This window comes from Centrocercus urophasianus, unplaced genomic scaffold, assembly GCF_019232065.1.
Source record: "Centrocercus urophasianus isolate 14NV4802_14NV808 unplaced genomic scaffold, USGS_Curo_1.0 seq_16, whole genome shotgun sequence".
Classification (NCBI taxonomy): domain Eukaryota; kingdom Metazoa; phylum Chordata; class Aves; order Galliformes; family Phasianidae; genus Centrocercus; species Centrocercus urophasianus.
This window is the reverse complement of record NW_024884711.1, coordinates 40,513,138-40,534,437: the sequence shown is the minus strand read 5'-3', so window position 1 is coordinate 40,534,437 and position 21,300 is coordinate 40,513,138. Positions and strand designations below refer to the sequence as shown.

The window sequence follows — 21,300 nt, the reverse complement described above, 5'->3', positions numbered from 1 at the left end:
AAAAGGAAAGGAGAAAGAGGGGAAAAGGAGGGAAGGGAAGGCAAGGGAAAAGAAAGCCACTGGCTTTTACTTCTGCAGTTCCTCTGCTGCTTTTGCTCTTCTGATCGGGAATATTTTTCATTAATTATTCACAGCAGCCGGAGTCTCTCGCCATATGGGAGAAGAAGCTGTAGTGCTGAGCTCCCACTGCTGCTGCCTCTGGAAGGGGCTGCAGCCATGCCCTTGGCTGTGTGTTCCATCAGGGGAACAAATTCCAGCTCCACTCAGCTCACTAAAGGACAGTTTGTCTCTCATTTCCTTTGAAATGAAAACTAATGAATAAAAGAGAACTGGCTTCTTGTGCAAAGCTTAAGTAGGAGGGTCTGTAGGGGGAAATGTTCTGGTACCATGGTATTTTTTTTCGTTTTTTTTTCTTTTTTATGTGAAGTAATAAACTTTCATATTGTATTTTATCCTGGCAACCAAAAGGCTAACTCTTGGCACTCCCTTCATTAGTAGCTCAGACCAGCTGTGAGAGGAGGGAGTAAATGCTATGTAGCAGGCTGATCTGACAAAAAGGCTGTAGTTATACTGCTTCATTTGTTAACAGGTGGAGGTTGGCTGGAAAGAGATAGCAAAACCCTATGAAAGGACAGACAAGGCAGAGCAGGACTGGGTCAGCAGTGTTGGGGGCACTGGAGGAGAGTAAAATGCCAGCAGCAAAACAGCCACATTCTCTCTTCCTCAAGGCCTTATTTGCTAATGGCTGAATATTTGTCCCATCATTAAATAACTGAGGTTCTTTACATCAACAATAATCTGCTATCTGCAGAGGCAGGTAGCAATGGACCAGAGGAAGTGCTGATAAATGCAGAGGCATTTATGTCAATGAAGGGGAAGGAAAATAAGGCCAGCTCATATGACCCGCCTGTCCTGCTGCTGCTGCTGCTTGATGGCATCCAGCACAATAGCCAGTGTGTGGAGCATGGATCAGCTGTCACATCCTTTTGTCACTTCTTTGACACAGAACTTTTCACAAAATCTTAGTGCCCTTGGTGCCAGCTTTCTGTTCCTGAATTTGGTGACAGCAAATGTTACATGAGAAAAGGATGAGGTCTGTGACATGATAATTTTGGGAAACACTGTGTGGTGCTGTGTAACATGGAGGTTGTGTTCTTGTTGTAACTGAGTATGAAGGTCACTATGCTGCTGGTGTCTTCACCAGGTAAAGTGGATTCTCTGTGTATAGTCATAGTCATTGTAAGGGGAAGAAGAGATCATAATCTGCAGGTCAAAGAAAGGGCGATTGAGAGCCCACGTGCATAATTCCCCTGGAGGTGTTCAAAGCCATGTTGGATGGGGCCCTGGGCTGCCGGATCTGGTGGGTGGTGTCCCTGCCTCTGGCTGAGGGTTGCGACTCTATGATCTTTGAGGTCCCTTCCACCCTAAGCCATTCTACGATTCTATGATAACTTGTGGGACCCAGTTTCCAGCAGTACCATTATGGAGGCAATACCATGGAGTTAGAGGAACTGTTAGTCAATATTAGCATGAGCTTGAAACTTTGATTGAGATCTTTTGTGCAGATGTGAGTCCAGCTGTACCAAAGCCATCTAACGTTTTGCTGAATAGGAAACCAGGAGTTCAGAAGCCAAATCCTTCTTTTTCAGAGTATACAGAAGAGTATGCAGCTGGAGTTAGAGGGATCATGATCTGATGAACGTGAGGAGAGCTGATAAATGGGATTTTGAGCCATAATGACTTTATATTGTATTGCAGAAAATGTTGAGCTGTGCAGGCCAGTAGGAAGGAGAGTCCTGCTTTTAATTATGATTCAGTGTTATCTTTCACTGATAATAGCTTTCTTGTAATCATAAAATGCAAAAAATGCGCCTTGCTGATATTTGTGTGTGCACCACAGTGACAGTACAATTAGAATGTAGTTTTAAATTAAATTCTTTTGTTCCTTTTGTTAATTTGAGTTTGATGGTTTTCCCCAGTGCCAGAGCCTAATTTGCAGCAGACAGAATTCCTTTAAATTGATTTTTAAAAATGCACCTACATACAGTACATTAACTTTGTCATTCCCTTATGGTATGTGTCAAAGAAAAATGATGTAACTTTGGATACTGAAGAGATGCATATGTAGAGAGTATGTTAATTGGTAGAGTTCCCATTCTTCTCTGGACATATTTTTTTCAGGTAGTAAGTGAGATCCTGCCTATATTAATTTTCATCTCTCTTTAAAAATAGCACAGCCTCAGCCCCCAACATTTGTTTTCTCCCCCTGCTACATATCTGATCACTTCTAAACTCCATTGTTAGCGATAGAAGAGTTTTATCTGTGAACACAGAGAAGGAGAAAAAAGGCACCACGACTCACATCCTTGGGAGCGTTTCCGTGCCTGACTCCTGGTAAAGCCACAGAGAATTAAGGATCTGAACATCACTGAGGACATTGGCCTGTGCAGGGTGTAAGGAGAGGTTGGTTTCACACTGACAGTCTCATAGAGGGTGTTCTGAGAGGGCTGGCTGGGGTAGTTGGTGAGGAAATTCATATTGGAAGGGTTTTTGGTACCATAGCTTGTGTTTAAGATGTCCTTAAATCTCACAAGGTGAGTGCAGTGGACAAGGAGATGAAGATCATAGAATCATAGATTAGAAAAGACCTCCAAGGTCTTCCGGTCCAACTGTCCATCTGTTGCCAATATTTCCACACTAAACCATGCCCCTCAGTACAACATCTACTTCTTGAGCAGCTCCAGAGACATTGACTCTACCACATCCCTGGGCAGCCCCTTCCAGCACACTCTTTCAGAGAAGATAGAGGACCTTCTTGAGATATTTAATCAGAAGTTATTCTGAAGATCCTCAGCAATGTGGAGCAATATGGAGATGGCTCTCTCACTGTTGAACCTGTTCCAATCACTAAAGATCGGAAAGGAAATCCTTCTTCTGGGGAAAAAGGGACTGGTGAGGTGCAGAGAATAATCTCCTTGCTTCTTAGGCACTCACCTTCTCCCTTATCTCTTTCTGAAGCACTTTTGCATGGATGCAATGAAAATCCACTCAAAGGTCATTGTGCTGCTTGGGCGATTTTTCTCTCCTTTAAAACCCTACTGCATGTTCAGTGCTGTTAAGGCGCTAGCATGAATTGTGCAGGGAGATTGAAAATCATCAAGATAATGCAATTGCTTTGCTGCTGGATGGCAGTGACCCTTGAGAAGTAGGTCTGGGTGAAAAATATTGTGATCGGTTGGTTTTAGGGATTTGGAATTAGACAAAGGAGGATGTACCTCCTCTAATAAAAGAGAAAGGAGAACTGGCTTCAGCAGGCATAGAGAAGACCAAGGTACTCGTGAGCTCTTTGCCTCAATATGGGGAGACTTCATTGCTAATGCAGCATTATATGGGAAATAAAGTTGGCACTTTACTCTCCCAAGAAAAAAATGACTTACTGTTTGTTGGTTTTGTTTACTGCCACCCAGAAAGTTTTGAAAATGAAAATAAATGACAACAAAGTTTTTTTGTAATGGGCTGTGAGAGCCTTGGTAAAAATAGAAATCAATTAAAATAGATGAAGCATTAAGACTCGCAAACCTCTAGAGACCTTGGTGTCACTTTGCCTGACAGCAGCCCTTGGTGCTGAGCCAGTCCTCTGGCATTTCATGCTGAAAGCCCAAGTACCCTCGAAGAGCCATAATCCATCAAACTGCAGTTTTCCTAAGCAAGGACTGGACAAGAACCAGGGTGAATTATGGCTTCTTTTAAAAAAGCTTTCCTGGCCATCAGATCAGGATATGCATGAAATGGCTTCTGATTTGAGAATATTTGAGGTATGCCTGAGCATTTAGGAAAGGTGATGTGATACAGTCGTCTTCTACAGTGGATAAGATGGTTTGGCTTGAAATAAAAGTTCTGTTAAAAAAGTCTAAAAATAATCTGAATAAACTGAGAATAAATCTGGACTTGGCAGTTTATATATGTCCTGCACTGTATTTTAATTTTTATAGGATATTCAGACACTTGAGGAATGTGGCATCATAATGTGATTAATTTATGCTATATGGAAAAGATGAAAGGACTCCAGCATGCTACTAAAAATGTTATCAACCTCAATAAGGATATGTTCTGGTTTAAAACAGGAAGGAATGTTTATTTCTTGTGAGATACTGCAGACTTATTTAAGGGAGATGTGTATTTATTATATATATTTGCTGAACTTGACTTTTATGTATAATGCATATCTCAGTAGGACAGAAATGTGTGATTTCCTTCACTAAAGTTTGAGTGTTTTAGTGTGTGCCCATCAGATATTATCATCAGCTGCCTGTAAGTTTGGACATTTTTCTTTGTTCAGTAAGTAAAAGAATTTTGCTTTGCATCTCACCAGGGAAGCTTAGGTATCATTATTATGGGCTTTGAGCAAATGTTTTTTTTTCCCCAGAAGAGCTCTGAGCTGTCACTGCGGTGTCACCTCACGCCGTCCATCCACCCTTGGCCCTGTCCCATCACCATTATGGGACATGAGAGGTTGGTCCTATGTCTGACCAGCTTTGACCAAACACACCCATATCTGCAGGGCTTTTGGGAGCCATCACCTTTCAACACTCATGTTGGCCAGGGACCTCATCTAAAATCCGCCATCCTCCAGAAGTGGAAGTGATGATGTTTTGATCTTTTAAAAAGCAGCTGATTTATTTAAACCTCTGCTTAAAGACAGAAGGTGGCATGAACAGTGGCAATGAAGGTGCTTCTCTTCTTTCTGGATGTTTATTCTTTTTTCTTTTGGTTGATATTTGTTGGTTTGGGGTTGTTTGTTTGTTTGTTTGTTTGTTTGTAATTATTTTTTTTATTTGCCCATATATGCATGAAGCTTTGATTGTTAATGAGAGTCACGTATGTTTTGGCCAACGTGGGCCAATCTACCCTTCCATTGTCCCTGCCTATTTTAATTCACACATGTATCTATATTATAGGTAGACTATCACAGGTTTGCTTCCAAGTAACCTTGCAAGGTTGTTTTTATTTTCTTAGCACGCAGTGCAATTTCTACATCTTGAATTTGATGGACACCTCAGGAGAGTGCAAAATGAAATGATAAACCCATTTTCTTCCCCCCTGCTGTTCCCATTGCTTTGGTGTTCCTGCCCCAGCTGCCCTCACAGCTTGGTGACCACAAAACTCTGCTGTCTTAATGGCCAATTCTCACATTGTTCCCAAACAAATTACTAAAGAATTACATTTTGTTCACTTCATGTTTTCTTTCCTGAAGCACTTACAAACAAATTATTTACAAAATGGATTATAGGGAAAAAAAAAAAAGTGTCTAGGATTTAGTAAAATATTAAACAATTTCTTATGCTGCTTTTCTGCCCAGGGAGATTAAACACCTCACCACTTCCCTTATCACAAATTCTTCCTTGGTATTCAGAGTCAGAAATTGAATGTTATATTTTATTTTTCTGAAATAGAGTTTCTCTAAAAACTGTTACTGTCTGTTAGCAAGTATTAGCATCATGGCATTTGATACCCATATGATGTTTTGACAGCTGAACTTGATTTCAGTGGTCTTTTCTAACCTCAATAATTCTATGATTCTGTGATTTGTTTGGAACTGGGAGAAGTAAAGGGGAGTTTCTCAAAGCTTTCAAATCTTGCAGAGAGGTTTATTTTCCTATTCCTTGAAACTGGTTGTTCAAGAAATAAGGTGGAAAAGTGGCATCCTGGCATGCCTTAGCAGCATCATCTTTTGCAGATGTTCTTTGTATGGGAATGAGCTGTTTGGAGGTTCGTGTGCATGTTGGGTTGGATTGGGTTGGATGGAGCCAGGTGTTCAGTGCTTTATGGTGGCGAAACTGGAGTTAAGTAAGCTCTGTGGCACATGGGGGTCTTATATCTATTATAATCTGCAGCATTTGGGCTTTCCAAGTCTTTTCACGGATCTGATGGAAACACAGATTCTTATCCTAAAGCATCCTACCAATTTGAGGTGATGCTGTAGCAGGTATTTCACCCTAGCAAATAGTTTGGTTCAGTTTTAGTAGCAGAACGTAAGTACTTATATCAAACAGTGAAATGAAGTCAAAGAAAAGCTGTTGATTTTATCAAGTCTGTTGCTATTGGGAATAAATCTTTAATTATGCTTTGAATTACAGTAGCAGTTATGTGCCCCTGTGAGCACTGGCAGTCCCACTGTGCTAGGAGCTGTAAAAGGATCTAGGACATGGTGGATGGGTGAATCAAGCTGAAGTTGGAGAATGAAGATGATTAATAAGAATGCATTAAAGCAGAATCGTCCCAATTCTCGAGTGAACGTGTCTCAAATCACATACATTGTGTGCCATGCATGCGTGCAGCCATGGCCATCTCCTTTTTCCTAGGCTTCACACAGAAGATGGCCATGTCCTTGGGCCATCTCTCTGTCCCTAAGCACTAGGGAAAATTGGGAATACTTAGAGTAGTAATATTTGTGCATATCTGTGCAATATCTGTTTATTTGTGCATGGTAAGGTGCTAAGAGAGTGTTGTGATGTGATTACTATGCTTGAGTACAAAAGTCATGTGAGATGCCAGTTCAGGATTGAAAGATGCTAAATTAATCTTCCAGTGCTGTTAGGTTTGGAGGGAATCCAAAATCATTTCATCACAGTACTCATAAAAAATGATGGGAAGTTATTAAATATCCATTTCTACAGGAACAGCACAGCTAGGAATTCCAGATACTACTGTATTTAGATTTTTTTACAGACTTTTTTGGTAAATTTAGAAGTAACACTGTTTAGCTTTATCAGTGGAATGTGAAGAAAAGCGTAACAGTTGTCATTTTTCATCCCTCTTAATCATTCTGTTGACTTGTGCAGGAAAGCCCACATGCGTGCCATGCCTCATTTGTAAAAGCAGACTGGGTTTTTCTTCCTCTCACTGAGGTCTCTGAAATGTCACCTTTAGCATCTTAACAGTGGAGTTTGCTGTAGAGAAGGAGAGGAAAGGAAATAAAAAGCCCCAGCAAAAGCAATTTGGCTTGAATTCAGAGATAAAGATGCAGTTATTTGCTTATTATTGTTTACCTGTATTATGATATTCTCTAAGTTCTTTAGTGATTGAGGTCTGCGATCTTCCAGGCAGGGTACCAAAAATTATTCCTGCCCAGGAAGAGCCTCCATCCTAAATTCAAGGCAGGAGAGCAGCAGAGGACGCAGACATGGGGGAGTGTGTTATCAATCAGCAATACAACAGGAAGCCTCCCACTGTAACCGCTTCTATGCTAACAGTTTGCTGCCGTTACCACTGCAATTACTATTTTGTTTTTGCAAGGCAAGGTTAATAATCTATTGATACGGACTAATGACTCTTCATCTTATTTGTGGTATTATTCAGCAGTCATAATCTGCAGCAATTTTGTGTTATGAAGAGCTAATTAATGACAAGATTATTTTTCCATTGAAGGTCATAGGAATTATTGCCAGGGACAAAAGTGTTTATTTCCTGAACAGTGTATTTATTCTGGGCTGTGCTTGGAAATTTGGGGGCTGGCTTGCCTCATATGTTGTACTCACCATGCTGTGTCTTCAGGGAAAAGTTATAATCCAGAGTAATGGAGCACAAATAGTAGGTAGAACACACCTGAATTAACTGTGTGACAACAAGATTTCTTTCTTTACTCTGTTTGAGTGTAGCATTTTGGGCTGTGCTTGGGTTATTTAGTTAAAATAGGGAAGCAAATCGAAAGTTCAAGAAGCAGAGCTCGCAAAAGCACTTGCAGGAATGGCAGGTATGGTAACCATACAAAAGGTTTTCTATAAACCCCAACCTCCCCCAACCTCCAAATCTAACCTCCCCCAAGCCCGTAAAGTTCTTAGGCAGGCTTTTGTTTCATACAATTAGTTTTCACTTTATTTTATTGTATCCTTTCTGATTTACACTGGCATAACTGAGAGGAGAACTCAGTTTCCTGTCTGCACATATAGCAATGCCACTGAGATTTCCAGCAGATGTAGATGTACTTTATGTATTCTGAATGGTCTGTAGGTGCATGACACCAGATAGCACATACTCTCAGTTACTTTTCTTTAAGGACAGAAGTGACAACTCCATGTAGAAAAGTACCCAAAGGTCACCATGACCTGCCCTCTATGGCACTCTTGATACTTCGGGGATTTTGGCCCAAGATGTATAGCATTATTTGGTAATACCAGTGCTTGCCAAGCGATGTCAATCTATTAACAGAGTAGATAATGGCAGGACAAAGGAAAATAGTTTTAAGTTGAAGGAGGGAAGATTTAGGTTGGATATCAGGGGGAAGTTCTTTACAGAGAGAGTGGTGAGGTGCTGGAACTGCTGCCCAGAGAGGTTGTGGATGCCCCATCCCTGGAGGTGTTCAAGGCCAGGTTGGATGGGGCCCTGGGCAGCCTGGTCTAGTATTAGATATGGAGGTTGGTAGCCCTGCATGTGGCAGGGGGTTGGAGATTCGTGATCTTTGAGGTGCCTTTCAACCCAAGCCAGTCCATGATTCTCTGATTCTTTGATTCTATGAGGTCTGCAGTGTCCTTCTTTCATTGAACAGCATTGACATAGCTACTGAAAACAAAGATGACTGAATTCTTGTCTCGAAAAGCTATTATTGTAATATTGCCACCACGCAGGCAGACTTTTGGCAGGTTTCAAATAACTATGCCAGAAATAATTTTGTTGACAGCATCTTGGATCAGAACACGTCCTGCCTTCATCCCTAACATGTCAGTGCAGTGATTCTTTCACAGGGAGGAAAATATGTCACCACAAATCCATATTTTAGAGTCTTAAAATACTGTATCTGTCTGGATTTATGGCTTCAAAGTCAGGTTCACAGGTGGGTAGTGTTATTTTTCAATCATAAATGAAGATGAGAGTGATAACATTTACAGTTTGTAATACACAGCATCAATGGTGGGTGCTTACTTTAAAAGCTGTGGTAACTTCTGTTTTACTTCCCTAATCCAGAAGGAATTAAGGTTTTATGTAAGAGATAGAAGGGGGTGGAAATGGATAAGGGAAAAAGGAGAAAAAAGAGGCTGACAGACTGCCTCCTTGCAGAGGTCATACAGGCTTTGTGTGAATTCTTCCTAAGAAGCAGAGGGCAGGTGATTCACGTAGATGATTGGCTTTGTTTTGACATCTCATATCCTGTTTTTAGGTAGGTTGTTTTGTTGGGGCAGAAACTATGTGTACTTGGTTTATACTCAGATTTCAGCATTGAAGACAAAGTAATAACTTCAGAATTAACAGCTGTAGTTCACTGTTGAGTTTGGATACAGAATCTTTCAGTAATAGGCAAATTAGACCTTTGTGCTGCACATTGGAAACAAACCCTTTGAGATGCCACTTCAGGAGTGCTTCTTATCTGCTTAAATCCTTGGCTGCCAACGGCTTAATTAAACACATTCCTGGCTTCTGGAACCCACACAGAAGCTTACCTGAGCAATATAAACAGCTGATGTATGCTTGCAGGTGCTCCTTTTTAAGGGATGGAAGCTTGTAGCCAAAGACATGGGGAGCTAGGGAACAGTTCAGGAAATGTGGAGGTGTGGCACTGTGCTGAAGTGGTCACAGGCATGGGCTGATGGTTGGACTAGATGATCCTATTGGTCTTTCCAACCTTTATGATTCTATGATTCTGTGAATCAAGAGAAATAAAGCTAGGAAAGACCCAAGACATGGGTGCTGGTTTGTATGGCATTGTGTTCTGATGTCCTGTAAGTAATTCCATTGGAAGAGACTACAAGTGACTGAGAACAACAAAGCTGCTGTCCAGGCCTGTCCTCAATAAAGCTGTTTGCCTTCATTTGAAATGTCATTTATCTCGTCTTTGCTTTTTATTTGGGAAAAATTTCTGATGATGTTTTGAAAGCAAAATGGAAACATTCCTTCTGCTTCGTTGCAGTGTATTAAACCCCAAAGTTTTGTTGGTGAATAGTTTTCAGGATGTGTTAGAAGTTCCCAGTTTTAGTTGCTGTGCTTTTGCTCCACTATTGATATAATGACTAAAGAATTAATGGAGTTTTGATATGATAACAGATTAAATGGAAGTATCAATGCATCGAAAGCTTGAGAACATGTATGAATGGGGAAACTTTGTGGTTTGTAGATCTGGGTCTGTAGATCTAATTCAAACCCATACCCAACGTAGTTCTCTCAACTTTAAAACTTACATTTGGGGAGCTGGTTAGTTTCTTTCCAAGGAGTGTTTCCATCAGTCCTGTAGAGCTGCCTGCACTTCCCTCTGCATGTCCTTCAGACACAGACAGGGTTTGCAGTGGCTGTACAGAAGCACTGTGGTTTTTCAGCTGCATTTCCCCATTTCTCCCATCATCTTCTTGTGTCACTCCGTGCCCTGCTGTGGAAAGAAGAATATTTCTGCCCCTTTATAACAACACCTGGATTTTTTTTCCTGGGTTTATTTGCACTCTCTGAAATGGAGTCCAAAATACTTGCCCAGTAAAGGTGTTCTGTCCTAAGATGAGATTAATGTTTGTAAAGCTACCTAGGATGAAGATGCTATAAAAATGCAAGTATTTACATTCTGTTTGCTTGGTGGCAAAATTGTGTTTCACAAGGACCCTGACCTACTTTTCAGATTCCTCTATAAATTTGTTCCTTCTAATTACTTTGCATTTCAAATAAAAAGCCAAGTACAGTTGAGAAAAAAGCAAGGAGGGAAGAGGTTGCTAAAAAAGTTGAAAATAAGCTTTCTGGATCACAGAAACCCTTACTCTATTACAGGCTTTTTGTGTTCCTTGGGGAGAGGGAGGGGAGCAAGAAAAGGCTCTGAACAGGTACCAGGATGTTTGTATTAGAAAATCATTAAATTATACCTCATAATTTAGGAAATGAAGCAAAAATCCTAAATTAGTGTCATGGTTCGGCCTGGTTCATCTGGATTCCCTGACAAGTGGGCAAAGGGACCTATGGACCCATCAGCATACTGATGACAAACCACGAAACTATGACAATTAGAGAGGTCAGCATGAAGGTTGAGCTTTTAGAGTTGTTCAGGCTCTGAGGTCTGATCTCTGGAGGGAAGTCAGCTTTCTAGGCAAGTGGAGAGCATGGATGCTTCATGCTGTAGCTGCTTCATGCATGAATGAATTCACTTTCAGTGTGCAATGATAAGGGAAAATCCAGCAAAAGATGAGAGTAAATACAATGGGTGTGCTAGACATGATGCCTGTCTTCATGTCCTTAGACCTAACAACATAGGAATGAAGGAGAGGTGGTTTGAGTGGATGTGATGTTTTCTCAGAAGGCAAAAAAGGTCACCATGGAGATATCCTAATGGATTTTTATCTCCCTATGTGCCCCTGTGAATTATTTATCTCCCTGTATTCCTCTCTAGTATCTTATTTTAAAAGTCATCTGAAAGTTACTGGAAAGCTCTTCATTCAGACCTAATAAGGGTAGGTGGGAAATGGGCCTTTGATAAGTGAGATCAGAGTAGGCAGGTGATGCCTGAGCATCCTGTGGGCACAGTGCACTTGTTTATCACATCATCTGATTTAGAAGGAATTATATTGACACCACAGCGTATTACAACATCATGAACTGTACTCGGCTTACCTGCTTGCCTGACCATGGCCACATGCTGTGGTTGTGCAGGAATACTTTGCTCTTCACTTTCTGCAGTTTATTTCTGTCTTTCAGTGCCTTTTCTAAACATTTGCTTTCCTTTAATGTTTCTAGGAGCTGGTGGGGAGTAATCCTCCACAAAGAAACTGGAAAGGAATTGCAATTGCCTTACTTGTTATTCTCGTTATCTGCTCCCTGATTGTCACCTCTGTTATACTCCTGACACCAGGTATTTATCACCTTTAACTCATTTTCATTCTGTTTTCTTCTATAATTTTACACTTCCAAGAGTAAAAGGACTGCAAGCTGACTGCAAAGTCAGCATCTAAGGAATCATCCTTGGAGTTCTTTAGCTTGATAAGATGCTGAGTTCAGTACCATTTGTAAGCAGATTGGTTTAGAGTTTTACATTTTGACTCAAAGATCAAGACCACTGCTGAGCTGAAGATACCAGCATGAGAAACTTGGTTCCCTCAGCACAGATTGCAAGTGTTGTTTTAGAGGTAGAGGGCACCTGAGACATTGATGTGGGGCACTCAGGACATGGCACTTCCTGAAGTCCATGCCCACATGGAGCTGCAATCAGCAATTCACTGCATACCTAGGAGCATCTACCATGGCATTGAATACCTATGTGTAGGCACCTAAATCCTTTCACTGCACTGGCTTTCATATCAGACCATGGTGTTTCAGCTTTACAAAGCAACTCCAGATAGGTATGTGCTAGATAACTCCAGCAGATAATTAGTAACTTCCCTATAAGAAATTCTTTAAGTTAATCTTGTTTACGGAACTTCAGCACGGTTCTGTACATGGAATCTTTACAAATTACTTCTCTTGCAGTAGCTGTTGAGGTTGTAGTTTTGAATCTTAATGTGATATCATTATGATTATTGATTATTATGTATTATACAGCTCTTGAAATTTCTATGACTTCTTAAGCAGAAGTAATGTGCTTTTGCTGCTCTGAGAAGCTTGCAATCTAAATATGAAAGGACAGATGAATGAGATGAAAAGCATAGAATGCAATGTTGGAAAGGGTTAGGAGCTACAAAACATAGAATAAGGTAGAAGATCACCTGTGGAGGGGTGTGTAGGAGAAGAAAAGGGTCTCCTCGTTGGATGAGTACATGCAAGCACAGATGGAATAGATGAAAGGCAGCAAGGGAGAAATTAAACTATAGGAAATGGAAGAGATCAAGGTGGTGAAGAGGAAAATTGAGATGGGAACTGCAAGGCAGAAATTTCTAGAAACTCGTGGCATGTGAACTGACATGCAGTTCTGGCCCATCTTCCCTGACACCATTCTTATCCAATAGTCCTTCTGTAAGAGGAGAGAGCGACAAACAGAGAAACACAGGACTTCACATAATTAACTGGAAAATGAGTGAAACAATCACTGAGGTGTCCTTTTGATTACTTAATGATATGCTATGTTCAGTTTATTTCATGCTATCCAGAATTTGTTAATGTAAACATAAGCAGCGCATGGTCACACTAGAGTAATTAAGTGATTAAATTAATTAAGGTTAAACGTAATTAAGAATCATTCTTTAAAATGCTTTTGCTAGGGTTCAGATTAACACCTTTGGGTCATGCAGTTCATCTCTGAGGCATTTTAAGGCATGGCCTGTGGTTTGTATTCACATCGGGCAACACTTACCTGCTGTGATAAATGGTGCCCATTAGTTATGGAAACGTTACCTCCTACTTTATGGAAGTTTAATCTCTGTCTTTTCAAAAATGCATGCTGAAGCACAGATTCCTAAACCCTTACCCGTGGACTTCGTGATGCTCTCAGTGGCTCTCACTGCACAGATGAGAGCACAGGTACAGCTTCCATAAAGAGCAAGATCCCATGTAGGTGGATACGTGGGGAACAGCACAAATACCTTAAGTACAGTCTGAGTCATGAGTCATTCCTTCCACGTGAGCACCTGTAATAAGAATGTCTGTACAGACAGTTAGAATAGTATCTAATGAGGATTAGGAGCTCTGGTTTCAGTTCTGGCTTCTACCATAGACCTCATTTAGGACTTCTCCTGAGCGTTACTCCTCCTTCTCCATAGAGCAGGTGACTCATGATTTACATTTATGTATTTTATATATCCATTAATGACTGTTTTGACTGTAGATACTACAGTGCTGTTGTCCAGGTAAGTGGTGATACAGAAAAGGTGTACTGAGCATTGAGACCGTGTTGTTAATATTCTCTTAGGAAAAAAAAAAAAAAGAAGAAGTAACTATGAGTTATTATGATTACCTTCTATTTTAGATTATATGAACTGGGAATGTGAAGTGCATGCACTGAGAACTAAGTAAAAGTCATGTGTATTTATGTGTTCTTGGTATGTGCACATACAAAGACATTTTGTATTTCTGTGTATACACGTGTATAGAAATAAATCACCCAGGTATTAATTAGCACGTATTTAGCAAGAGTTCCAAGCAGCACCTTTGAAAATGTCTCTGTTTAAAACTGATCAAAGTGCCAAGTGAATTTATATGCCAAAACTTCAAACCACATTTTTTGGGATTTCTGATATAGCAGAATGGAATTTGGGTTGGTTTATTCCTTGTTGGTGTTTCTGAACTGTCCCCTGCATGCAAATACAAAACTCTGAGCTCAGTACTGCTTCTGTTTTTATTATGGATACAGACTGCTTCATGGTGAGGCTCTGCCAAGGGTAAAATCTGATAGCTTAGGTTGCTGCTGTGGCTTGGCAGCAGCTGAGATCAGTCTTCCTTAGGCCACTGGCCCTGGAGCTTGTTATAAGGACATGCGATGGCACAGGGTTAACAAGTGGCTCATTTCACAGGCACTGCTAAGTGAGACATTGAGGCTGGCTTGGCAAACATCACAAGCACAGTCACTGCTAGTGCTGACTGCAGATAGCACTTCCTACCAGAAAGGTAAGAGAGGGGAAGATAAAGAAGCCTGTCCAAAAGGCGATGCAGAATCTGCATCTACCTGCCCTAGAATAGTTCATTGGATGGAGAAATGTTTATCTTTGGGTTTCCAGAAAATACAGTGATGGATATTTTAGCTGTTAGCCAAGGGAGGGATAGAACATGGAAGTAAGGAGGCATAGCAGATTTGTGGATGTTGGGAGCTGCTGCCAACAGTGGAAGTGATGTTGGAAAGAATCCTCTTCTCTGCATCTCTCAAGTGGATAGTGCAGCCTGGCGTGAGCAGAGTAAAATTCTTGGGGATACTTCACACTTAAGTCTTTCTTCTGATGGTAATATGGGAGTCTAATCTGACACTACTGTGCTAGTACAAAGATAATTTGCATTTTATCTCTGCATTTCATGCTTGTATCTATCTTGGCCTTTTCCCTGGCTGGGAAACCATTGCTCTTTTAGTATTTCCTTTTGGTTTGAAGGCTGGTTTTACAGTGCAACACCAACACATGTCATGCAGAGATGCTCTAAAACTGAGCATGCTGAGCATCATTCAGTGCATACAGAGAGTAATTTAGAGCAGGTCTGGGATATAGTCAATATACAGGCTTGCAGTCCATGCTCAGACAAAGAAAAGTGGTTAGCTGGATCACCAGCTGGTATCATCAGGATGGCATTTCCCCATAATGTGAACATCAGAGCAGCCTCATGCAAAAGCAAGAGTGAATGTTAGAATGGGGAACAGACAAGGCTTGTTTAGCAGAGCAGATGCTGATTAAGGTATTTAATGATTTAGGGGGAAAAAAAAGGATTCATATATATCTGCAAGATTCTTCTGTAAGATCAATTCAAACCTTCCAGCTGTGGATTCAGCTTCAGAAAGGCTGAAATCCCTACTGGTTATGGTTTCTGGGAGGCAGGTCTCACCCTGCTTCAGGATTATGTCATAAACTGGAAAGAGCACTGTTTGCATTCAGCTGGCTTAAAATGGGAGTGCGGTACTGCTAGCTAATTCTGAGGATTCTTAGGATTATAAAATCCTAATAAAACTTGAACAGTTTTATGATTTGTATATCTTCTGATATTTTAGAACTGTATTCTTAAAAGAAGCAGTAACTGGTGAAAGCTTGCATTTAATAATGCAGTTGCCTATGCCAAAGGCTGTGTGTGTGTGAGACCTGCCATTCCACCCACCTTAGAAAAATGTGAGGCTATTCACATAAGTGATAAAAGTGTGGGATGGAAGCTTTCCTAATTGACAGTTGCTCACTTCTTGCAGCATATGGCGTCTGTATGGGTCTCATCCTAACAATTATGTGTGTATTTGTATTAGCATGTGCAAATGTTTATAGACATGCATGTGCACACACATGTATCAAAGCTGAAGAGAAGGCCCAAAGCTACAGAATTTTTGATTAACAAATCTATACCAAAATAACGTTAGGCATTGTGCTTAGGAAAAGACTGTTGGTGTTTTGTTGTATTTTTTTTAATGTTGTTCACTTGGAACAGGTTGCGCAGAGAGATTGTAGATGCCCCATCCATGGATACATTAGGGCCAGGTTGGATGTGACTCTGGCAGCCTGGTGTAGTGGTTGGCAGCCTTGCCCGTGGCAGGGGGGGTTGAAATTAGATGATATTTGAGGTCCTTTTCAACCAAGGTCATTCTGCGATTCCATTCTATGAAGAGCGAGGCTAAGAAGGACTTAATTTTGTATGGCTTTTGCTGCTTAGCAAGAGCAGGTAAATATCCAATGTGAAACCAGATGTGAAAAAGGGTCATTTTTTTAATTCATAAGTATTACACAGAAACATTAATTTCCAACAAAAACATGGATTTTAAAACTTACCCACTGTGATACAGGGAGCTCTGTTTGGGTAGAACAGGGCTCAGGTCTGCCCAAGCACTGAGCAGGAAAGCAAGGTGGGGTGGGAGTTTCTGAAGTTCTGGATCAGGGCTGCCAAGAGATGGACATTTGCAAAGCAAGACATACCTGTCAGCTTGCAGTGCAGACTATCCCAGGACAGTGACCTGTAGCTGAGCCCCAGGGTTGACGGAAGGAAAGGTGGCTGAGATTGCCTGATCCATCAGACAGCCTCAGAACATTGCTGAAACTGAGAGAAAGTTTGAAAAACAGCATTGATATCGCAGAGGGAAAACAGGCAAGGAGGTCTGACCTTTTCTGTTTTGTTCTGAGTTTTGGCGTTTTGGATCCTTGTTACATTTGTGTCCTGATGAATGAGGTTTCATCAATTCAGCCTATGTCCTTTTGGGTGCACTAACTTAAAGGATGTGTTGATAGATGAACCCAAAGAATCTGACCAGCACGGTTCCCATCACACTTTTGAAACTGAATCAGAAGTAAAAAAATTCATTGTTTTCACCGAATTCTCTCAGCATGCATGTGTGCTGTTTGGTTGCTGGGTTTCTAACCTGGCACTCAAATCATCTGTCCTTGTGTTGTGTGCACCATTGCTGTGCAGGCCCTGGTTGGCATCTGCCATATGGGTCTGAGGCTGAAGAGATACGAGGGCGAAAGAGGTGGTGGGCAACATGCTTGATTCTCTGCTTCCCTGACTTGAGGAAGTTCCAATAACTCTGCAGCAGTGTGGTATCCACCAACTTGCTGAGATGCTCTAAGGTATCCTCAGGTGTGATAGTCAGGATGGGGTGGACAACTTCAGAGCCTGAAAGTGTATTTTTTGTCTGCTGTCTTTCTGCTGGGGCCAGAGAAATGAAGCATGCATCCTTAATTAGCATTCCAACTTGCCCCTGTGTTAGACGAAAGGTCAGTAGATCTGAATTTTTCACCAAAAGATTACTGGTTAATCAAATATTTTATTATTTTTTTTTCTCCAGCTCTATGACTGAGGTTAACATAGTACCTATAGAATTATAGAATGTCTTGGGTTCAAAGGGATCTCAAAGATCATCCACTTCCAGCCCCCTGCCACAGGCAAAGTTGCCAACCAGTAGATCAGGCACCAAACGAGGCTGCCCCATCCAACTTGGCCTTGAGCACCTCTATGGATAGGGCATCCACAAACTCTCTGGGGCAGCTTGTACCAGTGCCTTACTGCCCTGTCAGTGAAAAATTTACCCTTATCAAATATGAATTTCTTCTAATCAAAACCTCCCCCACTGTTCCCTCTTGTCCTATCACTGCCCATGTAAAGAGTTGATTTCCCTAGAGTCTGTAAGACCTTCGGCAGCTAATATAGTCTGATGCTGCAAAGAAGGAATGGTAAGAGCTTACCACCCTGTCCCTTCCCAAAGCTCCAGCGCAGAGTTTCATTTGTGCCTTTTCTTATGCTTTCAAGGTGGCATTTGGAAAGCAGCACCTGAACCAGCTGTTCCCTGACATCCTGCTTCACTCTGCATAATATCCATGGGTGCCCTATGATAGAACCTTACGCCATGGTGGAAACTAACTGCGACAGTTTCCTGAAGTTCCTCTGACCTATTATTTTCATAAAATTATGCAGAAGAACTTGTCTTAATACGTCTTGGTACACTGGAAATCAAATTAAGCAGTGTAATTGAAATGTCAATCAGACTTTAAAAAAAATAATAATAAAAAAGAGCACTGGAGTCTCTCTTTTAATTTGGTGAAAGTGATCTGTACTGACACACCTTTTGGTGGAACAAACCATCATTCAGAGTTAATTTTTAGTGGTCTCTGATAGCTCAAAGATATTCCAGACATAAAGAACTAAGAGATTTCTGTTTGTGATCTATTAAATGGTTCTTTTCTACATTAAAAATACAAAGGGGTTTATGAGTGATAGAAAGCTTAATGCGGACCATTTCTGAATGCAATATCATAGGGCATTACTCACTTACTATACTTTCAGATACATTTCAAAGTAGAATTAATAACTGTTTTTGAATGTGTTACAGTTGAAGATAACAGCTTATCTCAGAAGAAGAAGATAACAGTGGAAGATCTCTTCAGTGCTGATTTCAAAATTCATGACCCAGAGGCTAAATGGATAACTGGTGAGTGAGGTACAAATAATTCTCCGGTTTGTTCCCTGATCTCTCTTTGTATTTCCTCTTTTGTTTGCCCTATTCTCTTCTTTGCTCCTGAAATTACCGAATCACGTATGTATCATAGAATCACATAGTGGTTGAGGTTGGAAGAGGCCTCAGTCATCTGTCTAACCTTCTATTCAAGGGTCGTAGCTAAAATTGGTTCCCCAAAAATGCAGTCCTCAAATTCCTATTCCAGTTTTCCTCCCGATTTATAGATACGCATATGCAAAAACTACTGCCCTGTTCTTCCCATTTTTCATTTGAAGATCTCCAGTGGTCTCATAGCTAGGCACTGACAGCTGCAGCCTTCGTCCCTGAGAGCTCCCAGGATTCAATAGGTGATGGTTAGAAGAAGTGGTTAAAATCATTATTTCACCATAAACAAATCATTTTCTTTATATTCCCTCATCAAAACACTTCTTTTCCAGCAGGGAGGTGAAGTGTTGCTAAGCAACTGGAAAACAGTGGCCCAGCAGCAGCCGGTCTGGTGCTTGCACACACACCATGTACTCTTTTTGTCTTATGCTGCTTTGTGTTTTCTAGTCAGAGGAAAACCGAGTAATGCTGGAATTAATACATGTAGTGCTTGCTGGAATTGAACTCTTTAGGGGACGAAGAATCCAGCTCCTGCTGGAAGTTGCTGCAGACTGAAGAAGCTTCGGCAAGAATAAGTTGATCCATTGTGTGCCATTCATGTAGGTTCCAGTCCAGTTCCTTTTATCCCTGAAGTTATTAGTCTTTCCTTTGAATTTAATAAGGGAACAGGATCAGTTCCTTCCTTGTGTTTGGCTTTCCTTGTCTACTACGCCCATTTGGAGCATTTATAATACCCATAAAGAAGAGAGAGTGCTGAAGGGTTGTGTTGAATGAGCATGTTCCCCAGTCACCCTCATCCTAACGGTCCTAATAAAGGAAGAGGAAGAGGTGCTTTTATTGAGATGTTCGCTGCTATTTTTTTTAGTTATTTGATAGACTATGAGGGAATTATAATGAATGAAACTTCTACAGGAACAGAGAGAATGGAACACTGCCATGGGGCTGTGTATAACCTCTCCTCTCTGATGCATGTGTTATTTTGTTGATAAAAGGTGTTTTTCAAGTTACATTCACGTATTGGTATCATATGCACTTTCAGTAAGAGTCCAGTCCTAGCATGTATTTGACTCCATTTCCCTTCTCTCATGCACTCTAACTCCAGTGAGTTTTGCCTGCCCTGATGTTACTAAAATATTGTTTCTGTTGAAGAGAATATAAAGTTGTATTGAGCAAAACTGCCTAGATATTTTTGAAGGACTTGTGTTGTTGCTTTGCTATTAATACCACTGATACTGATTTTAATATAACTAGAAAATTTATTTGTAAATCCATACATATTCTGTATACAAAAGTAATTTGGTGTTTGAAGACAAGACTGCAATCTGCAGTCCTTCATCCAGGGACCCATAGCCATTTTGCAACATTAATTTCTTGCCTGTGTTATAGTTGCTTTTCACAGTTCTCTCTAGCTGGCTAAGTGGTGAAATCTGGATCAAGAATTCTGATAAGCCAGATGAAAGTGCAGTAGCCTGATTCCTAAGCACACTTTCCCATTGGTGTCATATTCTCAGTTTAAGTGCAAATGAAAGAATGACTGAAAATGCCTACAGCAAACTTGTAAAGCTCCATACAGCAAGAGCGCTGAAATGGCTTAGCAGAAAAATTGCCTATTTAAGTGCCACAAAATGAGTGATTCTAGCAACGTTTTGTGGAGAATCTGAACGAAAAAAATAGATACCTGTGTTCTATCCTTGTTTTCCTTCTCCTCCTACGATTTAGTGTTGCGCAGTACCACCATCACTCAGACATCTGCAAAATTCAGTTCTCTCAGCTCTTTAAATCTGTTTCCTTCCTTTCCCAGAAAAGTATTTATTTACAGGATGACACATTAAATTATTCTGAAAACTTACTGAAATTGATGGGATGTGCTGATGTTTAAGGATTTTTTGGATTCGTGGTGGGCAAGTAGAAATAATGAGTGTCAGATCAATAGCACTGTCATTTCTCCGATTTCAAATGAGCTAAAAAAAAAAAAAAGAGAGAACTGGTCTCAAATCTGACATAACTGTGCTTCCATTGCAGTATTGGTTATTACAATTAATAATCGTTGACTTTTAGAATGGCTTATGGAGCTTACGGGACCTTAAGGATCATCAGGTTCCAACACAGTGTCATGGGAGCTTGGAATTCACTGGGTACTCCCAACTGATTGGATGCAGCCTGCTATCATTACTTGTATTTCCAGCCTTGCTGTTGATGTCGTACAAGACAGAGTGTATGTTGTGGTGACTGCTGTCAGGATTTGGGGCTGTGCTTTGGAGGTTGCAGGATCCAACTGAGAGTGCATCTTTTTTGTGCCAAACACTGGCTCAGCATGGTGAGATAGTCTTTGCAGAGATGTTGTAGCCAAACAACAGAATAAAGCATGAAATGAAAATATATTGGTCAGCAAGGGGCATGGGATGCTGAAGGATGCACTCAGGCATCTGAAGAACAAACGTTGCTGTCTTTGCTCCCTGCCCAATTGCTGCAGCTGCAAAACTGGGAAAACATTATTTATTCTAATGTGAAGGAGAACAGTAGATTGCTTAGCAAGAGGCTCTAAATGGCATTTTTGGAAATGATTTACTTGTTTGGAAACCTGCCCCCTCAGCTGGAGCCACAGTGTCTGTGTGCCTGGCTCGTGTCTGAGAATGGCAACGGGGCCTTTGCATCAGTCCTCTTGAAAAATGCACTAATAA

The 21,300-nt window shown here is 40.9% G+C and overlaps 1 protein-coding gene across 1 annotated transcript in view; it reads left to right on the top strand.

Moving 5' to 3' along the window:
• The window catches only part of DPP6 (dipeptidyl peptidase like 6), a 363,334-nt gene that overhangs the window by 196,385 nt on the left and 145,649 nt on the right, over positions 1 to 21,300 (top strand). Inside the window, exons 2-3 of the mRNA XM_042816965.1 lie at positions 11,698 to 11,812; positions 18,389 to 18,487. Of these exons, the coding sequence (XP_042672899.1) occupies positions 11,698 to 11,812; positions 18,389 to 18,487 (214 nt within the window). The remainder of the gene's footprint in view (positions 1 to 11,697; positions 11,813 to 18,388; positions 18,488 to 21,300) is intronic.